The sequence below is a fragment of the Dipteris shenzhenensis genome, chromosome 4, assembly GCF_047967505.1.
Source record: "Dipteris shenzhenensis isolate YYH24624 ecotype China chromosome 4, Dip_SZ_1.0, whole genome shotgun sequence".
Lineage (NCBI taxonomy): Eukaryota > Viridiplantae > Streptophyta > Polypodiopsida > Gleicheniales > Dipteridaceae > Dipteris > Dipteris shenzhenensis.
In genome coordinates, this window is record NC_141599.1 from 54,766,410 (window position 1) to 54,791,671 (window position 25,262).

A 25,262-nucleotide genomic window follows, 5' to 3' on the forward strand; every position below is an offset into this window, starting at 1 on the left:
GGTGAATCAAGGAGAGAGCTAAAATGATAATGCATTCTTCTCTCTCTCTCTCTCTCTCTCTCTCTCTCTCTCTCTCCATGAAAGTCTAGGTAGTAAAAGATCTCATCCAAGTAAAAGTGAGATGGAAAGTCAGAGAATTTTCAAACTTTAAAAAATGATACTTTATATATAGAAAGAGATACAACCATAGTGTTCAACACACATTAATGGGACAAAAGGATGTCAAACAATCTTAATTGTTTTAAGATGATTGTCATATGTAAGGTGTCAAAAAACGACATTATAGGAAACAATGAGGTTGCAGCTATACATAGTATTGTAAATGTGTAATCAATATTTCAAGTGCTGCATTTGTGATGACAAAGGAAGCGTCTATAAGTTTTCAAAGAGGAATATTATAATATAAGGATAATAGCACCATGCAACTCTAATTCAATGATGACCACCACTGTAAAGATAAGAATTTGTAACCTAGAACATAATCCTTCCATTCACTCAACCACACAACATGGATGCCTTCATTGATATTTATTTTTAAAATAATTATCAAAAGTTCATTCGAGATATATGACCTTTTTGCATGCTCAAAAATGGTATGAATCTTCCTGCAGCTTTATGCACATTCTCTCTTTTACAACTAGTTGCACATGTACTTCACTTTTATGTCTAATACATCTTTTTTTCTGAGTTCACTGGATGATGAAAGCCATGAAAATAGAGAGGAAAAATTTTCTTTATCCTGATGATTAAGAAGCATCATGACAATATCGAACCTTCTAACCTTGGTAAGCCCAAAAAGCACATTCAAAACCTCCTACAAGTGGAAAACGAGGACATAAGATTTCTTGATTGATGTACTATATTCAACATAAACATTTAAAACAGAATTAAAAATCACATGCTCATGAAAGAAGTAGAAATAGAGATTATAACAAGGGAGACAAAGGGGCAAAGAATTGCCACTTGTAAACAATAACTTCGCGCTTCTTGTTGGGTAGTTTTCAATACCAAACAACCTTAACGGAGGTCCCTTTGATGTTATTTGCATTCTTTCTAGTTATATGAAGCCGTCTTTTGAATTTTCATTGTTGAATAACTATACAGAGCAAATATTATTTCTTCAAGTATGAAGCTTAAGAACTTTTTCTTCTATAACTTTGCATAGAGAATTCATGCATCTTTTGATCCTTTTGTGTGTAAAAAAACATCCTTTAATATTGAAGATTACATGCTAATCTAACTTAAATAATCTTGTAAGGAAAAAGACCAAGGTCTAAGCCTATTCAAAGGATGAATAAGACCACATGATTATGTCATCACTTTATGTGACAAGACATTGTGACTCCAAGTAATTAAGAGATACACGCAATGCAAATGGATACTTGAAAGAAGTCTAAGTCTACTTCACATGCATCTAAGGCTCTTAGGGAAAACATCAACGCGAAGAGAATATATTAGCTACCAAATGTGCTGTCAAGCAATATAGCTAAATTGAATCCTCCAAGACACCGTAAAATTAGCACTCCTTGCTTGCTACTAATATGTCGCTCCTTCTTCTCCTTGAAGTTTCCAATCGCCTACTCTACTAGTTGTGATAAACATAAGATGTGTCTTTGCAAACAAAGAGCCGAACCATATGCTTTTTCACTATTTACTCTATATGATGAAAGAAAACTTTAATAAGGGAAGCTAGGAACCAAAATCTTATGCAAAACACAAACAAGTGAAGACATTATTTCATGCAAAGTCAAATCCTAACATGTCCATTTTCAAAAAGAGAACAAAAAAGGTGGCTCTATCTTGATGTATAGACAAACATCAATGAGAGCAAAGAAACCACATCAGAGGCATAGTCATTACTACGGATCCTCAAAAGAACTAAGCTAAGAGGGATCTAGGCTTACACTTGGAGTGCGAACAGAATAGAGAAATAAGGAAGGAAATTTTTTAAGAAGAAACATAGTTATATATTTCGGAATTATTTCCTCTTGTTTAGACACATTGTGTTCTGTAGGCAGCTCAAAATAAAAATGTTATTGGATTAAGGAAATTATGGAACCAAAATAAACCATACCATGAGCGTGGAAGAGAGAGAGAGAGACTACATGTAAAAACTAATCAAACTAATCAATACTATAGTAACTCAGTTGGTGACACTGCTGCCCATTTTAGCCTTGGACTTCCTCTTTAGTTCGTCTATACCATCCCACCGGCCTGGTTTCTGCCCCTCCCATTTTCCACCCCTCTTTTGCCTCCTTCCAAGTCATTCTTTTATGCCCCCCTTGTCCCACAAGGCTCCTTGGGCGTTCACTTGCTGCCATGCTGCCTTAGGCAGCTTGATTTGGCTTGGGGAACTTCACCTCCAAGGCCCTTTCTTTCTCCTCTCTATCATTCTCCCTCCCTTTCTATATATGAACTTTCTTTCCTCCCTTTTCCACCTCCTATTTCACCCTATTCAAGCCCCCCTCTCACCATCTCATCTTCCCTATTTTTCAGTTTCTTTCTGCCTTTCTGTTTTCTTTGCCACCCCTTGTACGTACTAAAGATAGCAAGTAAAAAGAGTTTTGTTTGATGAGAGAAGATTTTCAGAAGGTGACCAAGAGGTCTAAAGAGAGGACCTCATATAGCAACATCCTCAAGACCCAATGCCATCCGAATCTCTCGTTCCTTCAAGGACCCTCAACAGGTGGAGCATGCTTAGGGTGCCCCACAATAGTGGCTTTGGGGCTCATAGACGTGGACTCAACACACAATGTGCCAAGGTCTCCTATCACTTTATCTTTTCCAAGCCTCCCCAAAGAGTACATAGCTACTTTGCCCTCCATTGCCACAATCTTGGAGGCACTTGTGGTAACGGTTTTGGTGCAGATGGACAATCAAATAACAAAAGTATGATTGATTGTCAATGATCTAGATTTCCTCCTAACATAGGTGATGCCCAAGACCTTGGGTGGCAGAGAGCTTTGCCAGAGGTTATAGTCTCAAGGTACCTAGCTGATGCTTACAGTGCAGGGAGCTTAGCCAAGGCTTGTCCCTGTTTTCCCTCACATCCTCGCATAGGAGCACAGCCTCTTGTGAGTGGATTCCTGCAAGTGGATTTCCATGCTTCTCTTGCCACCCTCCCACAAGAAGAGAAGATAAAGCTTGCCAGTCTCCTCACGCATAAATCCTCTTTCCCCATGGTCCAACACCCTTCTAGGTTCCCCTCCTAGGTCCAACACACCTTTAGACCTCAAGAGCGGCCCCCATAGACAATGTCTAGATTCAATGGGTTGAGGGAAGGAAGACAAGCAAATATATGGCAAAGGATGGTAGAAGGTGAGATCGCAGAAGATAGAGAGCTAAAGATTGGGTTGAAACAAAGATTGAATCGACACTAGACCAGGAGCTGTGGGCAGAGAAGTGTCCACAGAGAGCTTGACCCTACTTGGTAGGGAGAGTCTTTGGCCCAAATATGTCCCAACACAAGGGACTGGCCTTGATCCCACATAGCCTATACGTGTGGAGTCAACACATTAGATGGAGGACCGATACCTCCCCCTTCACTCCCTCTCTCCCTTCACTCCCTCTCTCCCCTAAGCATCCACATGATGCCACTTCCCCAAAATGATCGTCTCATCCTCTTTTCTTCACCCAGACCCCTATCAGCAATGTCCTCTCGTTCTTTTTCCCATCAAACTGACTACCCAACCTCCCCCCATGTACTAACCCCCTTGTCCTCTCCCAACCAATTTTCTTTGAGATGCACCTAGCCAACCCTCGAGTCCCCCCTGCACTGCCCTCCCAACTCCGCACCAGTCCCTCACACCTCTTTTGCTAGGAGGCTTGCTTTGCAAAATATGGGTGCCAAGCGCTGTCAAGGAAGCTACTCTCAACTTTAGTTATGGACCATAGGTCCTTGGAATTACTTTGAGATTCTAGAGGCATATCCTCTTCCTTTAAAAGTCATTATGATGCTCCTATAGTCTAGGAAAGATGCCACCAGGCAGTGGGAGCTCAGCCCATCTTTTTGGAGTTTCAACCATCGCCTTCGGACAAAATACTGGACTCTGATGCTCTTCAACCCACCTACAAACGATCATGTGATAAACATGTTGGGTTAGTTATTGGCAAGAAAGCTTAGGCCCTCTTGGACAAGTATGAGAATAGGAGCACCTTTTTAGTTGTCATTCCTGCAAGGCAAGCCAAAGGTTGGGTCTCTTCTAACTGCGGTATATGAGGACGCAAATGAGTAGTTGAGCAGAGTTACCTATTGGCCACTGATCTAAATCTCTCACACACCATCACGATAACTTGGATTACTCACCCCCCAAACCCCTAGTGCAGTCTACCCTTTTTGAAACTGTTACTTAGGCCTTGAGTTCTTGGAATTGCAGAACCTGCTTTTTTACTAAGAGTTATAATGATCCCTAGTTGTGGTAGCTTGATGGACATGCTTATTCTTTAGAAGCACTTAGGCAGCTATACCTTGATCAATCAATCTATCACATCTAATGTCCTCAACCAGGGGGAGCTCATTGTAAATGAGCGTGTAGTTGGGATGGGCTTGACAGTGGCAACGCCAAGGTTCGATCCTAAAGACGTATTCCCCCACTTTCAAACAACAAAGAGGACCCTTTTGGTGCTAGCTTACTAGAGTTAGAAGTGGACTTGCATTGTTGGAGACTCCAACAACCTAGACTTTGTGGAAGACAAGCTCAGAGGAGCTAATAAAAATAATATCATATCACCCCTTCCCTTCTCTCTCTCTCTCTCTCTCTCTCTCTCTCTCTCTCCACAAACACCACAGCTTGCCTCTACGGTGAAGGAAATGATCACCAACCAAGTGAGCTCAACAAGCAAGAGAGGATTGATGATGTTAGCAATAAAGTGAATAAAGTTGACTTTTATGTGGACGTAAACTAGACTCTAGAGTAAGTTAGAACGGTCCTATGAATCAGGGGGTTGCAGGATGGCTGCCTTGGTGATGAGGAGGGATACACAGAAGACAAAATCACATGCCTCAAGAAGGAAATACCACAGGTTGAATGGCATCAAAACGAGAAATACAATATCACTCAAAAGGGAACACAAGCACAAGTCCACTTCAAAGAGAGGGCAGCCCCTTACCTAGGGAAGCTGCAATTTTAGGTAGAAGAGAAGACAAGCATTGAGGAAAATCCACAACTTCCACCCAAACAGGGCAACGATGCCAAATCAATGCTTGATAATCCTGGGTGAGAGGCCAAGGCAAGACATGGACCATTTACTGGCCATAGAAGAGAGGAGAGTGCTCCAACAAAACCTGACGGTGCTCCTCATCAGCCATGATGATCTCAAAAAAAACCCTCGCATAAACTATTTTGTAATAAGGGAGTAATCTCTTGGAGGAGCTCCCGTCTGCAGCTGCCTGCCACCGCCCGTCACCATCACCCAGCCCCTTGGCAGCGCCCTGCTCCTTGGCCACGCCCGGCTCCCTTGGCCGCGCAGGCTCCCTTGGCAGCGCGTCGCGCCCCCCTTCAGCCTGCCTAGCCGTGCGTCGCGCCTCCCTTCAGCCCGTCTGGCAGCGCCCTGCTACCCTTTGCCCTTCATGTCGCCCCTTCAGGCCGCCACGCTGCTGTCCGCCCCTCCCTTGCGTTTCAGGCTGGGCTACTTCAGGGCCCTCTCCGGGGCTGTTCTACTCGTGTTCCGGGGAGCTGAGTTCCTGGGCTGTTTCCAGGCATTGGCGGAGCTCTCTGCTTCAGCATTGAGCGGCCTGTTTTCATCCCACGCAGGCTGAAGTTTGGGACGTTCATTAACCAGGTTTTTGGGGATTTACTAGTGGTTGGTTGCGAGTTCTTGGTGGGTATTTCAGCAGAGGTAGCTCCTCCCCTCAGGACAGCGCAAGCTGAGACAATGGAGGACACTAATGCCACTCCCGTCGCCAAACCTGAGAAGATTGAAGTCACAGTTTCTTTTCCTCCCGACATTGTGCAGATGATTGAGGTAGCAGAGGAGAGTTTTCGTTTGACGCACATCATTGGCTTTCTACCCGGTAGAGGCCAACAGTTACGTGATTGGGTGTACACCAGCATGGCCTCATTGGGTGTCTCAGTTACGGTTTTTCGATTGCTTGGCAGAGGGTATTTTTCTTTTGGCCTTCAGTCTGCAGAGCAAGCTCAAAGAGTACTTATGAGCTGACCGATTCAGTTTCAGAGCAGAGTCATCCATTTGTGGCCTTGGCGAAAGCATTTCAGTTCAACTTCCCTGGGACCACGTCAGGTCTCTTTTTGGATGCTTTTCCCTGGACTTCTTGATGAGGTCAGCTCTTGTCGTAGAGCTGTGGAGCATATGGCTAGCGTGGCAGGTACAGTCATCCCATCAGGTGCTAGACTTTCCTATGCTCAGTCACTTGCTGGTACAGGTGTTACGAGGGTCAGACTCACTTTAGAGTTCCCCCCTCCTCGACCTTTGCCTACTTTGATTTCGTACTCCACGGGAGATGGGGTCCAAATGCAGTAGAGGGTTTTGTACGAGGATCTTCCTGATTAGTGTCTTTTCTGTCGGAAGAGAGGTCACTTTATTAGGGATTGCCCCAGTCGTCGGCCTCGATCAGAGACTCCGAATCCATCTCATCCTACGAGTGTCCCAGAACCTACAGTTCAGCCTCCAGGGGTCTCTGAGCCTGCTTCGACTCATTCAACAGAGCGAGAGGAGACTCCTCCGGGGGAGCCTCGAGTGGACTCAGAGGACTTGGTGGTGCCTCCAGCGGAACAACTTTCACGGAGAGCTCGGAGGAGACAGAGACAGAGGGAGAGCCAGCAGTACGAGCAGCCCCAGGTACGAGCTCACAGATGGCAGAGAGTTGAGACACATGTGCAGGAGACCCCGGAAAGGGGAGATGCAGAGGACCATCCGCAGGTAGGTCTTGACACTGTGCAGGAGATGGTAGCTTAGGGAGTCAAGACACGTGTGTAGGAGACCCCGAAAAGGGGAGATGCGGAGGACCATCCGCAGGCAGGTCTTCACACTGTGCAGGAGACAGTAGCTCAGGATTTGATGACTCTTGACACTACTACCTTGGAGGTTCAGATATTGGTTACTGAGACAGTTATCCAGCAGGAGACTGCTCAGGCTGCAGCCACTATGATGGATGCCTCTTCCCAGCAGTCCATTGAGAGAGTGGTATTTTACCACACAGGTCAGAGTCAGAGCTCGTCCCAGGATCTCATGCGCCTGTACGAGGTTCCCTCTTTCCTGTATCTCAAGACAATGCAAGACATCAATAGCCAAAAGACTATCTATATATCGAAGCAGAGGATGAGTAGCTATGGCATAGAGCAAAGTCCTTAGAGGAAATCCCTGTCTCATTTAGCGATGCAAGGTCCACTGATTAGAAATGTCCTAGACAAAATGCAGGCATCTTTACTGTCACAGCACATCCAATAAATAACATGCTGCATTTTATCCCCAAATCCCAGACATTGCATGGTCTCCCCCCCCAACAAACACACACACACACACACGTTTGTTTTTAAAAAGACAGTATCTCACTAAGAAAAAAATGTACATTCATAGCTGCTTTAGTAAGGAGCAGTTACTTCTCAAAAACTAAAAACAGTGAAAGAACACTTCAAGCTGGGCGGGAGGAGGATCTCCTAAAGCATGCATAGCTTGAAGACACCGATGCAGGGACGACCCAGACGGGGGGGCTTGGAAGGGCTGAGAACCCCCAGGGAGGGGCTGGCTATCCGACCTGCACACAAGAAGGTAAAGAGGGGAACTCCACCGACCTGCTCTCTCTCTCCTCCACAGACATCAACACACACACTTTTTTTTTTTGGTGAAACTAAGAAAATTATATTATGAAACATCCATTTTACATCAGGGCAGTGCTCGAGAAAAGAGCCAATGCCCTATCCATCAGAAAATGTAAAAGAAAAGCTGAATGCAAGAAACATCCAAATCTTCCTCATGTAAGGCATCATATAAGGACTGCCGCAATAAGGCTCGGAAGAACTCATAAGGGTGCTGAAGGGGTGAATGCATGATTTCGCTGTAGCCAGAGGGTCCATAAGGCCTAGTATCTGATCCAATAGAAGAAAAGAGAATACTGTGACAAAGAAGCTGATAATCTGCCAAACATCCAGAAAAACCTGGAGAACCTGTGTGCAGGAAATCTGAGAGAGAAAAAATAGGAGATCTTGTCCAGAAGGTCTCTGGAATATGAACAGAACCACAATAAATGTGGAATACTCTCAGGAGTATGATGACATCTTGGACAAAGAGGAGAGGCAATCCTTCTTTGTGCCAATTTCACTCCCACTGGAAAAATACCAACAATACATCTCCAGAGAAAGAGTCTCTGCTTCAATGGCATTTTCAACTTCCATATCAATTTCAAATTTCCTTTCCACCAAGTTAAAGACTTATTCAGATGCCAAAGAGAATTTGCATGATGAGCAATCCATGGAGGAGGTAATATCAATCGATAAACCTATATGGAAGTCAATAGATGCAAAGGCTGAGAGGATAATCCTGGACTTGAAGATTGAAGATGCCAATCTTGAAGCCTGTCTCTTACTTCCAATGTTGAAATCAGAACCAAAGGGAGTAAGAGATCTGCAATAGCTTTCCATATAGGTCTATGATGCATCCCAAGATTGTATTGTTGGCATGCTGCCGAAAAAGAGAGAATATGCCCCTGAGTATCTACCACGTCATCAATGAACCGGATGGCCAACTTCATAAGATTGTAAGCTCTGATTGGTTGTTGTACAGCAAGAGGAGAGTAAAAAATAGCACTCTAATGAAGGCTTTCCATTCGAAGCGAGGAAGCTGTAGAAGCAGGATGAGGAGACCATTTGATGCGAGAGAGCACTTTCTTCCAATCCTAAATCAAGGCAATAGAAAATGGACAACCAGGGATTTTACCTTGAAATTTGCGAAGTACTACTTCCAATGGATCAACTAGCCAATGTCCATAAGCATTTGTGCGCATCTGACCACACAAAAATGCCAACATGATAGACCAAGGCTGCTCTTGCTGAAAAAAGGTCTTGAGCAAGTGATCTTTCTTGCCAACACATGAAATTTAATGTTTATAATATTCAAACCACCATGCATTCTTGGTGAGCAAAGCAGGTCCATTTTGAGCAACCTTAAAGCTTTTTTATGAAGCTTAGTTTTCCAAAAAATCTCCATGGCTTGAGACATAAAAGAAGAGAGATCTCGAGATGACCAATGTAATAGAGGAAGGTAAAACTGGACATAAGCTAGAATAATGGACTGGACAAAGCCGAACATGCAATGGCCAAGTGGAGATCTTCCAATATTCTAATTTGTCCTGAATTTTGTTTAATACCCAAGATATTTGTTGCTTATTTCTAATTTTCCAGCCAATGGGATAACCCAAATGTCTTACTATGTTTTCCGGATAAATAATCTGGCCGGGCCAAAGGATAGCATGCCAGTCATAATGCTTGTTGAGAGGCAAGAGTTTCGATTTCTGAAAATTAATTTTTAGACCAGCTGCCAACCCAAAATCAGAAAGGGTATCCATCAATAGGTGAAGCTCCAGAGGACTATTCTTTAGCATGAAGAATGAATCATCTGCATAAGCCTGTGCAATGAAAGGCCGTGAACTAGGAATTTGCAGCCCCACTAACTGTCCAGTGTCAACCAGATGATCCATATAAAGAAGCAAAGGATGTGAAGCAATAGCATAGAGCAAAGCTGTTACGCAAGTTCTCCTGATTCGCTCTGCGGCTCCTGAACTAATACTAGACCTGCGCTCTATTTCTTCTGTCTCACGGGCGATGGCAATTTCTCTTTCCACCCAGCCAACTCTCAAGGACTTGATACGTAATTCCGCCTTTTCAACGTTAATCCCTCCATCCTTATCCCTGAGACCCACAATTCCCTAGATAGTTCCTAGCCACATGTCTACATTTTAGGCCCTTACTTAGATGCATCCTTTTTCACCCCTCTCTTGGAGTTCCTTTAAAACCAATTGCCCCTTGGCAATTTTCACATTTAGATGCACCTAGGCCCTAGCCCTATTAGAACTATCTAGTCAATGCCATTACGCCCTCACCTAGGACCTTGGCAGTTACTTCTCTCGACCATTTAATTACGCACATTAATTATTACAAAAGTTGGTCATCTAAGAGAAAATGCCCACCGATCTATCCGAGGTCATGCTATCTCGGCTAGAGCATAACATTCCTTCCCTCTTCAAGCATCAGCGTCCTCGATGATGAAATCTGGGAATGCTCTCCGTAACTGGTATACGGATTCCCAGGTAGCTTCCGATAGAGGCTGACCATGCCATGCAACCAACACCGTGGGTATCTTCCGATTTCGTATTTGCATTGTTCCTCAGTCCAGGATCTTTGTTGTTTTGCGCCTTGCAATATCCTCTATCTCCTGAAACAAAACCACACCTTCGATTAGTGAGTCACCTGTATGCAAAAATTTCTTTAAGCGCGAAACATGAAAAACCGGGTGCACCTTACACCCCTGTGGCAATTCTAATTTATAGGCTACACTGCCTATTCTCTTTAGAATTAACCACGGCCCACAGTATCAAGGTGATAACTTAGCACACTCTCCTGAAGTCAACGACTTCGAGTGCGAAGGAATTCTGAGAAAAACTTTTTCTCCTTCTTCAAATACTCTTATAGACCGATTTTCATCCGCATACACCTTGGCTCTATCCATAGCCTGACGGATATTAGCTCTCGCAAGTGCTAGCATCTCCCGCATCTGAACTACAAAGTTCGCGGCACTAGGCACTTTCTGAGGTACTCCAACTATAGTTGGATTGGCTGGCCTATAACCATAGTTCAGCTCAAACGAACTGAACCCAGTAGATGAATGCTTCCTATCATTATAGGCAAACTCCAACAATGGCAACCACTTGTCCCATGTATGTTGCCTCAATGACACATATGCCCTCAGCATATCCTCTAAAGTCTGGTTGACTCTCTCCGTCTGACCATCCGTGATCCCCACTACTCATTCCCAACTCAGTCCTTAGTGTCTCAAATACCGCTGTCCAAAAGTGACCGGTAAACCTGACATCTCTGTCTGACACTATGGATCTAGGCAATCCATGCAGACGAAATATATGTCTAATAAACAAATCCGCTACTTGCGGGGCACTAATAGACTCTCTAGTCGGAATGAAGTGAGCCATCTTGGTTAGACGATCAACCACCACAAGGATGGAATTATACCCTCCTTGTGTTGCAGGTAGCCCTACAATAAAATCCATGGAAATGCTCTCCCACTTACTTAGTGGTATTTCCAAGGGCTGTAAAAGTCCGGGTGGCTTCACTCGCTCGGCCTTACTTACCTGACACGAGAAACACCGTGTCACATATTCATGAATATGCTTTTTCATCTTTGGCCAAAAGAAATCTCGCTTCACGAGATCATATGTCTTCTCGACTCCTGGATGTCCCGCACACGGGCTATCATGGCATTGTCGAATGACTCTCTGCCTGAGATCATTCTGACCAGGTACTACAACCTTGCCATTTCTAACTAGCATACCATCCCTTATGGTATATCTTGCATAAGTTTGGCCTTTTCTGGATGCCAGGTCATCCTTTTCACTTTCCCCGGGTTTTAACACATGAGCCTTAGGCCATAAGCTCTGGACAAACTCGTCCACCATCTGAGTTTCTCTGATCTCGGTCATTAGAGCACTCTCTAATACCGTGAAACTCAGGTTGTGTATAATGCGAGATAACGCATCAGCAACCTTATTGTCTTTTCCTCTTCAGTACCGAATCGTTAGATTAAACTCCTGCATGAGCTCTGCCCACCTAGCTTGGCGGCCCCTCAAGTCAGGCTGTTTACAGAAATGTTTCAGAGTATCATGATCCACATCCACATAAAACTCTGAACCATACAGATAATGTCTCCATGTTTTCAAAGCATGGATAACAGCATACAACTCCAATTCATGAGTTGGCCAATTCCTTTGAGAGGGAGAAAGCTTCTTGCTTTCAAAGGCTACTGGCCTTCCCTCTTGAAGGAGGACTGCTCCTACCGCAATGCCACTTGCATCGGTTTCTAGGAACAACGGTTTCTGGGGATCAACTATTTTTAACACCGGTCCTGTGACCACAGCTTGTTTTATGGTGCTAAAACTTTCCTGTTGATTCTGTCCCCAAGTAAAAGGTACTTTATCTGAGGTCAGATCAGTCAATGGCGATACTATTTCGGAATATCCTTTGATATGCCTTCTATAAAACTGGACAAATCCCAAGAATGATCGCAACGCGGTCAGACTCTGAGGGATTGGCCAAGTTAGTATCGCAGCCACTTTCTTCGGATCCATTTCTACCCCCTGTGGAGTAATTATGAACCCTAAGTACTCAAGCCTAACCATACACAGTATAGTTTTCTTTTTATTCACGTAAAGACTGGCTTTCCTCAAAGTACTGAACACTATCCTTAAGTGTTCACAATGCTCAGTAACACTTTTACTGAATATCAAGATATCGTCAATGAAATGTACTACGAACTTTCCGATATACGGACGTAGTAAATCGTTCATAAGCATGACAAAGGTCGCTGGAGCATTGGTAAGTCCGAAGGGCATTACCAGAAACTCATAATGACCAAACCTGCTCCTGAAAGCGGTCTTATGTACATCCTCGGCTCTAATCTGGATCTGATGATAGCCGCACTTAAGATCTATCTTGCTGAAAATCACGGCTCCATGTAATGCATCTAGCAAATCATCAATCCGAGCCATCGGATACCTGTGCTTAACAGTGATATTATTTAATGCTCTGTAATCTATACAGAGGCGAAACGTATCATCTTTTTTTCTCTTCAATATCACTGGTGAAGCAAAAGGTGAGAAACTTGGTTGAATCTGCCCCAACTTGAGGTATTCTTCCAGTTGCCTACGCACCTCCGCTTCTTCAGTAAAACTCATTCTATAGGGAGGTCTATTTACAGGTTCTGCCCCCGGGATCAGTTCAATCTTATGCTGAACTTTCCGCTCTGGAGGTAACCCATACGGTAGTTCATCTCTAAAACATTCAGAGAACTCCTCTGTTATAAGATTAGCCAGCTTGGCCATCTCACCACTTTGCGTAACATCAGTGCTAGTCGAAGAATCATCCACCGACTCTACCGATGCTGTGCAAAGGTATAAAAACTCTACTTGAGCCTTTCTGATTTCCATCACGGAAACCAACGGTCCCTGAGGTATATCTTTTTCACCTCGCAAGACATAAAGCACATCATTCATCTTGAATTGATATACGTGCTTTTTCCAATCAATGGCTGGATTCTTCCTAGAATGCCACGCCATTCCCAGGGCTATATCCGCATGAGCAAGCTTGGTTATTTCAAAATCAAGCTTCTCAGCATAGTCCTGAATCCGAAGCTCCAACTGGGTAACCCTTTGGTCCCATACTTCAGTTGAACTTCCATCTGCCATCCTGACTGTATACGCATAGTCAGATGGACTTGTCTTTAATTTCAGCCTCTTGACGAGCTTGGAGTTAATCACATTGTGAGTTGACGCTGAGTCAAACAACACAATGACATCATGACTGGCCACTTGCCCTTTCATTTTAATTAACTCCGTATCATTAAAGGCCGTATACCCCGTTGCTGCGGGCTTAGATAGGATGTTATCAGGTGCACTCGTCACTAACTTAGCAACAGATACACATAACAAACAAGGTACTAACCTTTGAGAAGGTCCCGCCAGTTGCATCTGCATATGTTCCGCACTGGGACTCTCCTGCATTTCTACATCACATTCAGATATTATCATATTAGCCGTGCGACGATCTTTGTTCAGTGGACAATCCTTCCACTGATGTCGCTGAAGGCAGCCGAAGCACAATCCTTCTTTTCTAGCTTTCTCTTTTTGTTCAGGGGTCAACGAGGACTTTGACCAAGCCCGGGCTGCCATTGGAGTTATTTTCCTTTTCACCCCAATGGTGGTACTTGTTTTTACTGGCCCCTCAACCGGCTTCACCTGCTTGGCTGCGAGACACTTGGTTTTGAAACCCATTTCCTCTGAAATCCCCCTTTTCTCGGGTGCTCATACTGAGTCCCTGCCTGCACAAATCCACCAGATCTGCCTCTGGCATCCTCATAGTTCAGGGCTACTGCTATAGATTCATCTAGTGTAGTCACATATTTAGCCCGAACTTCCATTTTTATTTTGTCGTTCAGTCCATAGATATAGTCTTTTAACTGAACCGACATAGGGAGAGGGTCTGTTATTTTCATAACACATTCCCTAAATTTGTCAGTGTACTCTGCCACTGACAAGCTCCTCTGACGAAGATTTCTATAAGCATCCCAAGCTCGGGATTCTTCATCAGGTGGGAGAAAGTGTTTCTTGAATTCAGCTTTGAACCCTTCCCAGGTGGTTGGAGCACCTTGATCCTTCTGTTGCTTTATCCACCATCTGTCCGCTGCCTCAATGAACAGGTGTGTGGCCTCGCGGATCTTCTTTAGATCGGATCTAATCTCACAAATGGCGAAGGCTTCTTCCCACTTGTGCAACCAAACCTCGATCACATCAGAGCTGCGCTCGGTCATCCGACCAGCGTACTTCTCCGGTCTATAATTAGCGATATTAGGCACTTTGACCCTTGCGCGCTCTAAGGAATGTACGGTGGGCTCTGGCTCTGCTGGAGCTTTGCCCTTATCAATCCTAGACGGTCTCGCCGACAAGGCTTGCACCATCTCCCTAATCTCATTTTGACCAGCATTCACCTGAAGCTGCTGGTTCATAATCTGCTGTAAAGCATCCTCTAATATTGAAATCCTACCAATCAATGTAGGTGCTGCGTGATGTGACATCTGTTGTGTAGATTTTGCTGTAGACTCACTAGGATTCATCCTTGAATTCTGCCCTTCTGCTTCCATAAGTTCACAATGGAAGAGGGGTTTTTTTTAAAAAAATATATAAATTGGGGGTTTTTTTTTTTAATATGATGAATCTCCCCCTTTTTGTTATAGACAAAAAAATAAACAACAGTCCCTGCTGTAAAAACGAACTAACTGGTACTTAGCAATTTCTTTCGAAAGACACAAATGCTCCCTGGATCCAAGTCCGCCATCAGCGATTGAAGATGACGCCACCAAGCTCGTGATCGTCTCTCTGCGTTATCTTCCCCTGCTTATTGTCATCTCCCTACGCAGATGACGATGCGCACCCAAAGCTCGCGGTGGCTGGTTAACTGACGGCAATAGTGGCTGGTGCCTGTACGAGACCTGGTCAACAGCCCTGAGGTAAGGCGCTTTTCAAAGATTCCAGCATCGATATCCACGTTTTCGAGCCAGAATTTGCAGGCCTACACCCCGTTTCTAAGAGGAGTCATTAATTGAATCAGGCGTCACTCGATCGATGCGCGTACGTCTCATTCGTCCCACTATCCTGATTTTGAACGCAAAATCCCGTCGCTAGCGCTGCTTTACAACTAACGCTATCATGACGCCGTCCGTCATCATTCGTCTACTGCTGTCCGTCGACTCTCCCTTGCTGCGCTCTGATACCAAGTGTTACGCAAGTTCTCCTGATTCGCTCTGCGGCTTCTGAACTAATACTAGACCTGCGCTCTATTTCTTCTGTCTCATGGGCGATGGCAATTTCTCTTTCCACCCAGCCAACTCTCAAGGACTTGATACGTAATTCCGCCTTTTCAACGTTAATCCCTCCATCCTTATCCCTGAGACCCACAATTCCCTAGATAGTTCCTGGCCACATGTCTACATTTTAGGCCCTTACTTAGATGCATCCTTTTTCACCCCTCTCTTGGAGTTCCTTTAAAACCAATTGCCCCTTGGCAATTTTCACATTTAGATGCACCTAGGCCCTAGCCCTATTAGAACTATCTAGTCAATGCCATTACGCCCTCACCTAGGACCTTGGCAGTTACTTCTCTCGACCATTTAATTACGCACATTAATTATTACAAAAGTTGGTCATCTAAGAGAAAATGCCCACCGATCTATCCGAGGTCATGCTATCTCGGCTAGAGCATAACAAACGCACTGAGAGGGCATCCCTGTCAAACTGATCGTTCCAGAGTCCAAGACTTTGACAAATGATTCCCTATAAAGCATTGAGCAGTGGAATCTGAGTAAAGCCAATATATGACATTAACTAGCTTTGGCCCAAAACCAAGTTTAGACATGATTTGAGAGACATAATCCCACTGTACTGTATCAGATGCCTTTGCCACATCCACCTGCATGACCAAAACATCTTGAGCTGAATATTTTGCATATTCCATTGCGATGAGAGTATTGGAGATATTATCATGTATATTCCTTCTTGGAACAAAACCATATTGCCTGGGATGAAGTCCATCATGAAGGATATCCTTTATCCGATGAACCAACATTTTAGCAATAAGTTTATATATAATAGGCATCAAAGTGATGGGCCTCCAGTCATCCATAGTCTCACATAGGGGTTTTTTGGGCACAAGCTGGGCATAAGCTTAACCAGACCATGCTTCCAAGCTGAGCGAAGATGTTGATGCTGCCAGGCTACACTAATGAGCTTCAAGATTGGACCCTTCAATTCAGCCCAGAAGGCTACAAAAAATTCAACCGTCAAACCATCCCAGCCAGGGGATTTATGTTTACCCAAATGTTTGAGGGCTTCATCCAATTCAATATCTGAAAAAGACATTTCCAGCATTGAAGCTTTTTGCAAAGAAAAAATGGGAGAAACAAGCTCAATAAATCTGCTTCGAGCCAATTCAACCTGAGGAGTAGAAGAAGATGGCTGAGAAAAAAGAAGCTGAAAATGATCCAGACATTGTTTTTCTAGCTGAGATAAAGTGTGGGTCCAATGACCATCGGGTTTCCTGACTCTCATGATAGATTGACTTTGTCTATATGCATGTAAATTCCGAAAGAAAGATTTCGAGGAACAACCCTTATCTAGCATAGGCTTAACTCTAGCCCTTGTTTGCCATTTGGAAAGCTTGCGTTTATCATAAGCATCAATTATGGAAGAAGCACAAGACAATGAACTCTGCTCAGAAGCAGAAAGAGACCTTTGATGGCTAATCTGTACCAAGGACTGCTTGTATGATTTTGCCCACTGGATATGCTGTCTGGTTTCTGCCATGTACCATCTTCCATATTCCTTGATGACATTTTGAATACGATGTACAAAAGAGTTTCAAGCAAAGTCCACATCCTCCTGAGCATGGGATAACAATGGCCTGCAAGCCAATCTAATCATTTGCTCGAATTTTTCATGAGAAAGATATAATTGATTGACATGTAAGTGTCTGACTGAAGAGAGCTGCATGTCATCCAGAGGCATACCAAATGAAAGGTTGAGCCAAAGTGGATTGTGATCAAATAGTTGTTGAGAATAGTCAGTCCATCATATTGCTGAGCATGAATAAGATACCATCTATCAAGCCTGGCCCAATATTCTGTAAAAGCATTGATCATTATATGCTACCCAGGGCTGCAGATCATGTCTGGCTAAAATGCACAGCCTGAAGAATTGTTCAGACCCTGCATAAAATATATCATATCTTGAAAAGAACCCTTGTTGGCCAGCAAAAGAATGCTGATTATGCTCTTGCAGACACACAACATCTGGATGAGTTTTATTTATATAGTGCCAAAGGAGCCTCCATTTATTCGGGTTGCAGAGGCCCTGTATATTATAAGAAATACATTTGAGAGAAGCACACATGAAAATATGTACAAGAAATGAGCAGTCCTAAAAAAGAAAGGGGGGCATCAGGCCTCTGCCATTGCCTCAGGGTCTTGCTGACCCTCAGAATCCAATTCCCTGACTAGATCGTCTTCTTCACAAAGTGGAATATCCTTCTTGACTGCATTAACCCATGCCTTTGAGATGGGGCTGTCCGAAGAGGTAGAAGGTTGACCAGGAGATGGAGCAAAAGCATCCTAATTATGAGATTGGAGAGGTCTTTGTTTGAGAGGCACTGTCTTCTTTGCAGTCTGCCAACCCTCGTGAGAAGATGAATTATTTTCCACTAGCTTGCTTTTTCCTTTATCCTTGTTTTGAGCTGAATTGGCTTGGCTCCCTGTATGAACTGAAGGCTTTGCTCCTTTGGCTTCAGTCTTTTCCACATATGTCTTCTGACCTCCTTTATTAGATGGCGGAGGAATGGCAGCTGGAGGAGGCAGGATAGAGGGACACTCAGAAGCTACGTGCCCAAACTTGTGACAAGAGAAACAAGCTCCAACAAAAATGCCCCATTTCAAAGTGAAATATTTCTTTCCCAAATTAACACCCTCAATCTCAACTGCAATAGAAGGAGGGGTTGGTCTATCAGTATCCCATAAGATGCAAAAACGAATTTTATTACCTGTGGGACGAGGGGGACAGATCACTTGTCCCAATGTCATCGCTAAGCCAGGAAGCTCTGTTCGCATGTAATCTGGAAAATCAACCACTTCAACCCATACAGGGCAATGATGCTTGATGAGATTCTGATAGTCCTTATTAGGAGACCAAGGCATGATGTGCACCATTTGACGACCAAAAAATAAAGGGGACATTTCCAGCATCTTTTGTTTTGTCAAGGCATCCAAGAGATGAACTTCATAAAATCCTCGGGAGGCAAATAGACTCCTTCTACATAGCATCCACCTAGGTTGGAATTCACCCATTGTCCCACATCATTAGCCGAGGGTATTTTACCTGGGAAAAAGATGATGACTGCAGTTTGGGTGAGCTTCTTTAGAGGATGCACAAGAGAAGGCAACTTCATTTTGTAAGTGAGTTCCGGAGCAGGTAGCATCCATTCTCTTCTACTTTGTTGAAAATCCTCATTCAACATGTCAAACACATAGGAAGCATCTTCAGATGAAGGAGCTATGGGGGGCAGAGTTTCCCTTGATTGTCTTTTAGGTTCTGGAGAGAGTGCTCTCTTGATATAATACTTGCTTGTTTCTGCCATTGAAGGTAGTCGATTCAGCACGAAGAGTTAGATCAGAAAAAGGGGCCAACACTATATCAGCAGGACACGGAATTTTGATAGAAAGGCACGAAACCTGTTGCGACAGAAGGATTACTCGAATACTGCCTTACACACAAGAGGACACGACAAAAAACTTGTAGGGGTACTGCCTTACACACAACTAGCTAATCGAACGCACTGGAAGGGTGGACAGGATCTGAGAGGAAACCTGTAGCGAGGAGCTTGGTGGCTTGAGAGGGCAGACAGGATGGCGAATCAGTGACGAATTTTCAACGAGCAGAGGTGAGGGCTGCGAATAGGCTGGAAATGTGGAGCAGATCGTCGTGCTCACAGACACACAAACGGAGAGCTGGATGGAACGCACACACACAAACAGGGAGCTGCAGGAGGCTGGAACGAAGTGGAAAAGAGACCAGACGGAGCTCTAGAAAGGTGGCTGATAACAGCGAGCAAGCATAGGAGGAAGAACGGACCGTAGACAGCAGTAGGGACAGGTCGGGATCACCAGAAGGGCCAGCTGAGGGCTGGAATCGCCATAGCTAGAGCTCACCTACATCCAAACACACACAACACACACACCCACACACACCACACACACACTTTCGTGCTACACACAAACACACTTTGTTTTTTTGGTAAAATCCAGTGCATTGTATTTATATTGTCATAACTTTACAAGAGGGAAAGTCTCCAAGATGGAGAGTATCCCAAAGATCAGAAGCATAAAAAGAAAAGCTCTATGCAAGAAGCATGTATATCACCCTCATGGCAGGCATCATATAAAGATTGCCGCAATGAGGCTCTAAAAGATTCATATGACTTGTGAAACTGGCGGCCCAAGTATGCCAAATTATGCTCTTCCCAGATTGTCCAAAGAGCCCAATATCTCACCCATGAGAGAAAGAGTGAGTATTGAGATAAAGGCCTCCTAAATCTGCCAAATAACCAAAAGTGTTTCCCAAATATGTGACTCGTGAAACGGAAGCGAAGATGATCTGAAATTTTCCCAAGGAGGTTCCGAGAAGACAGGCAGTGCCAAAGCAGATGAGGGACAGCCTCTGAAGGAGCCTGACACCGTAAGCATGTGGGTGGTGCAATGTGACGTTTGGCAAGTGTGATTCCCACTGACAATGTGCCGGTCATGCATCTCCAAAGAAAAAGTCTTTGTTTCAAAGGCATTTTACACCTCCATAATATTCGGAGATTCTTCCGCCACCATGACAGGAGCTGCCTGATATGCCACAGAGTATTAGCATATTGATGAATCCATGGGGCAGGCTGAAGAAGCTTGTAGACTTTGATGGAGGTCAAAACAGGCAGAGGAATAGGATGAGAGCATGTAGCAGAGGGGTACAATTGCCAATCCATAAGCCTGTCTGTGTCAGCCACAGGAGGAATAGGTAGAAAAGGATGCAAGAGATCAGCAATTTTCTTCCATATCAACCTATGATGCATTCCCAATGCATAAGAGGCAGTGGCCTGAGGAAAAGATAAGACATGGCCTTGATCATCTACCATATCATTGATGTATCTAATTCCCAATTTCATGAGATTATATGCCCGAACAGGTTCCTGTAAAGCAAGTGGAATGTCAAAGATGGCACTCCAATGAATACTTTCTTTCCTCATTGAGTTTGTCCCCGAGCGATTATCAGGAGCCCATTTGACCTTAGAAAGTACTTGTTTCCAGTCCAGTATCAGAGCAGTAGAGAAAGGACAGCCAGGAATCTTCCCTACAAATCTCCCAATGACAACCTCCCAATGATCAGTAGTCCAATGGCCATAAGTAGATGTCCTCATGTTGACACACATGGATGCTATCATACAAGTCCATGGCTGTTGTTGACGGAAAAAAGTATGGAGCATAGTCGCCTTCCTTGCAAGTACATGATATCTGATATTTAGAACATTAAGTACTACACACACTTTTTTTTTTTTTTTTTTTGGTAAATCCATGATCATATTATCAGCAAAATTTACATGAGGGTCTCAAAAAAGCAGAGAGCCTCAACAGGAAATCAAAAGCAAAGAAAAACTATTTCCAGGCATGACTGAGGAAGATCTCCTTGATAGCAAGCATCATAGATAGATTGCCGTAGGGAGAGTCTGAAATATTCATAAGATTGCAAGAACGGATTCCCAAAATATCGCATGTTGTGATCCTGCCAGATGGTCCAAAAAGCCCAATATCTGACCCAGTTCAAAAATAAGGAGTAATGGACCAGGGTTGCAGGAAGTCTGCCAAAAAGCCAAAAATGTTTCCCAAAAGGTGAGTTAGGGAAACGAAGGCGAAGCGACATGGAAATTTTGCATAAGAAGGTCTTAGTGCTGGAACACATCCAAAACAAATGAGACACCGTTTCAGAAGGGGCCATGCATCGAAGACAGGAAGCAGATGCAATCCTTCGTTGAGCCAGAGTGACCCCCACGGATAAGGTTCCTGTAAGACAACGCCATAGGAAAAGCTTTTGCTTGAGAGGCAATTTGCTTCTCCATAAATTGCGGAGATTCTTTCGCCACCAAGCAAGCGATTTTGCCATATGCCAAAGAGAATTAACATTAAGTACTACACACACACACACACACACACACACACTAAGAGAATGTGTGAGCATCTCCAAACCGTGTGATGCTTATTTTGCATGTACATCGCATACATATACAGCATTGTGGCTTTTGGTTGTTTGGTTGTTAGTAGGCTTACCTTTGGTTCAAGGGACAATAAGTTTTCCTTGAGGAATTGTCCCAAGAACTTCATAATACTTGCACTTAGATCCTCCTTGAATATCGCAGGATAATCACTTACGCCGAGACTTTGCATGTACTTCCTAAGAAGTACTGGTTGTTTCAGGAGATTTGAACATGCCCGCTCGAATTCCAAGGCGCTTTTTGGTCTGCAAGGCACATGCACAGTCTTTCCATTATCTTGATCTTGTGCAATTCCAACACACTGTAGTGTCTTTTCATGACCTGGATTTGAAACTGACATTGTCAATTCTACAGCATTGAGAGTCTCATCAAAATATTTGCATTTTTCCACAACTTTTCCTGGTTTTCGACTTATAGTAGTACACACAGGAGCATCCAAGTTCCTCTCTATGCAAGTAGGACAGTGCAAAGTCGAAGCTTCCATGTCTTTTGCCATAGGTTTCTCTTTGTCTTCTGTATTTCTAGAAAGATCCCTACCAAGCTCCTCAACTCTTGCCCTGGCATTTTTGTCATTAGAAGACAAATTCATTAAAATCTGCATTTAACAATCAAGGTGTCAGCTTGAGGCAACTTAGATTCTGATCCACAGTTCTAATTTAGTCAGATATGAAATTTCCTTGCATGTGGGAAGCATTTCAAATGATCTAGGAAAATTCCAATAAATTTCTTGTTCATGTAACAAATTTCATAAAAAGGATTACAAGGAAATGGATTACCAAATATATGCAACATGATATACACCTTTAGACACAGTCTTAAGAACCCCCTTTAATAACATTAAGATTAAAAACCTCTCTGGCACATCCAATATCACAGCTACATGTTTGATACTAAATCTATTATTTATTCTTTTCTACCTTGAAATCCTCCAAAGCACCTTGAAGGTCTTGAATTTGCTGCCTAGAAATTGCTCTTCTGTAGTAAGCTTCTTGGTTTTGTGGTTCTAGAAGAATGGCTCGAGTGCAATCATCAATCGATTTCTCTGGTTGGCTCATCTGCCACAAAAAAAGCATCCTCATTTATAACAGAGATGATAGTATATACATTATTGGCAAAGTCGTAGATTGGGTGTTTTGGGTATTTGAGCTTGCAATTCTGTCCAGCTTTGATTTGTTGTTTGCTTGTCGATTTATTTTTAACATAAAGATGGCAAATTACCTTCATATAGAAAAGTGCTCTGTTGGCATATGCTGCAGCATCCAGGGGATCTAGATTGATACTATTGCTGTAAAAATCAATGGCCGCTGCATATTGGCCATTTTCCAAAAACGTGTCTCTCTTTATTCTCTCATTTGCTGCAGCTTGATACGCCTTTTCTTCGTATTCATGCTTGAATACAGGTATTATTTTTTCGGGAGAATGAACAAATGAATTGTACTGCCAAGAAGTATTAGGTTTATCATCTGGTGTGATTTCTGTTATCCTAGGGCATTCTACCTTGCTGGAGATCTCTTTGCTTGCTCTTTTCACAATATTTGCAATAGGCGTCTCTTCTTGAAACTCCTCAATAACCATTGGACCCTCTCGTTTTGGTAAAAACAATCTATGCTGCTCAAGCTCGGTCTTCATGGTTTTCAGCTCAAAAGCAACTCTGTTATCTTCAGGTGCGGTATCCAGCACTTTCTATCATGTTGAGAATTGGATAAAAATGGCACAAAAATATCCTGAACTTAGAATAGATCGGTTGAGACACATTTCTAAAGATCCAATCAAGACAACAAAGAAAATTCCATGAAAAAGACATGCATCAGTAAGAATAATTCCTAATGTAGAAGACTGGTAGGTGACAACATATGCAATAATGTGACAGCTCAGACACTACAGCACAGTTAAAAAAAGGAACTTGGAGGACTAACGCTCAACATCTGGTACAATGGGAAAAAAAGAAGAAACAATCAAGCTTTCCATCATTGTGCTAAATAAAAGTGGAGAAAATGAAGTGAGAGACTTAAAGAAAATATGGAAAGTAAAGTTCTCACTAATACACAAGAAGGCTACCAAAGTGTAGCTTTTGCATATTTTCTCATATAGCTATGCATCCTTACATTCAGAGAAAAACTCCGGCATTCAGCTTTCGAGAACTTTGACATTTAAATTGGCCCCAACAAAGGGAAGAAACAGTATAAACAAAGGAAGCCTCTTTTCCTCATTGATCATCACCATGAAACACTCTAGTGACAATGTACCTCTAGCTATCCTTCCTCAGATTCTTTCCTCATGCAATGAAAGATAAATAATATGTGAGGAAGTCTCACGAGAAGAAGGGGTGCTCTCTCTCTCTCTTTCTCTAAGATGGATGTACTCCTAAGAAGATGAGCAACATGTATGCCTAAGATGCGGGGCTTATGTATACATCAGAGAAAGATATGATGGCACAGAGGAAACCTGCAAACTCTATTAGAACAGCCAGCTACAAAGGTAGGAAGCTATCTAAAAGAAGTTTTGGAACGCCGAGCACAAACTAGCCCGACAAGTACCAACGACATAGCAGTCTAGCATTCTATTTCACAGGATGTAAAAACAAATCACTAGTTGTTAATAGTGATCACCAATCCCATAGATTTTGAAGGGTCTCAAGAGGACTTTAATACAATCATATGATCTCTCTTTCTTTGTGTGTGTGTGTGTGTGTGTGTGACATATCTCTCCATGTTCACTAGACCAGAGGCATGGCTGACGGGGGTGACATTGGCACTTGTCCGGCGCATAGGGCCACAGCAATGAGACCATAGCGGACCACACATATTAATCCTTGCCAGCTCTCTATCACCAGAGCCTCCCGTAGACTTGACTCCTCTGCCAACATCCAGAGGATCACTCTACAAGGGTGTAAATGCCCACATAGAGGCTCCACCCATTCAGCTCATTGTATTTGGTTTTTCCAATCTCATAGACCCTTCATCCTTTCGAAGAATTTTAATAACCTCTGTGTGTGTGTGTGTGTGTGTGTGTGTGTGTGTGTGTTTTAATTATTAATTTATTTATCTATTTACACACTTTTTTTAAAGTGAAAATTTATCTATTTACACACACACACACACACACTTTTTTTTTGTGGGAAGAAATCTTTTATTGCTGTAAGATAATTACATTCATAGTTACTTCAAAAACGAAGTAGCTACTACTCAACTAAAGATCTCAGTATAAGCTGTATACACATCCTGATCAATCAAACGAGTCTGAAAACAATCGTAGAATGATTGTTGCAGAGAGCGTTTGAAAAAAAGGAAAGATGAAAATAGTGGATCACCAAAGACTCTATGATTTCTGTCCATCCATAAAGTCCATAGGGTCCAATAGCGCACCCATACAAAAAATAAATCAAAACCCTGTCTCTGTGGATGAAAACCAAACAACCAGAAAAATCTGCCAAAAGTAACAGTAGGAAATCGCTGTCGAAGCCTCTGTCTGATGAGAGCAATGAGATCAGAAGTATTTAGACAGAACCAAAAAATGTGAAGCACTGATTCAATAAAGTGCTGGCATCTGTGACAAACAGCTAAAGCAATATGTCTGTGTGCGAGTAACTGTCCGGATGGAAAAATGCCAAGGAGAACTCGCCATAGGAAAAGCTGTTGTCGAAGAGGGACTTTGTAATGCCAAAGGAGACGCAGC

The 25,262-nt window shown here is 43.3% G+C and overlaps 1 protein-coding gene across 7 annotated transcripts in view; it reads right to left on the reverse strand.

Annotated features, from left to right (window-relative positions):
- Positions 1-532: 532 nt before the first annotated feature.
- LOC147903062 (uncharacterized) overlaps positions 533-25,262 on the reverse strand; it is a 116,589-nt gene continuing 91,859 nt past the window's right edge. For 5 of the 7 annotated variants that reach the window (XM_087374154.1, XM_087374150.1, XM_087374152.1 and 2 more), the window contains 4 exons: positions 22,806-23,270; positions 22,505-22,642; positions 21,643-22,182; positions 533-814 (listed from right to left, as the gene is read on the reverse strand). In XM_087374154.1, the coding sequence (XP_087230280.1) occupies positions 638-814; positions 21,643-22,182; positions 22,505-22,642; positions 22,806-23,270 (1,320 nt within the window). In that variant the 3' untranslated portion in view covers positions 533-637. The remainder of the gene's footprint in view (positions 815-21,642; positions 22,183-22,504; positions 22,643-22,805; positions 23,271-25,262) is intronic. The other 2 variants (XM_087374155.1, XM_087374156.1) reach the window with 2 other exon arrangements.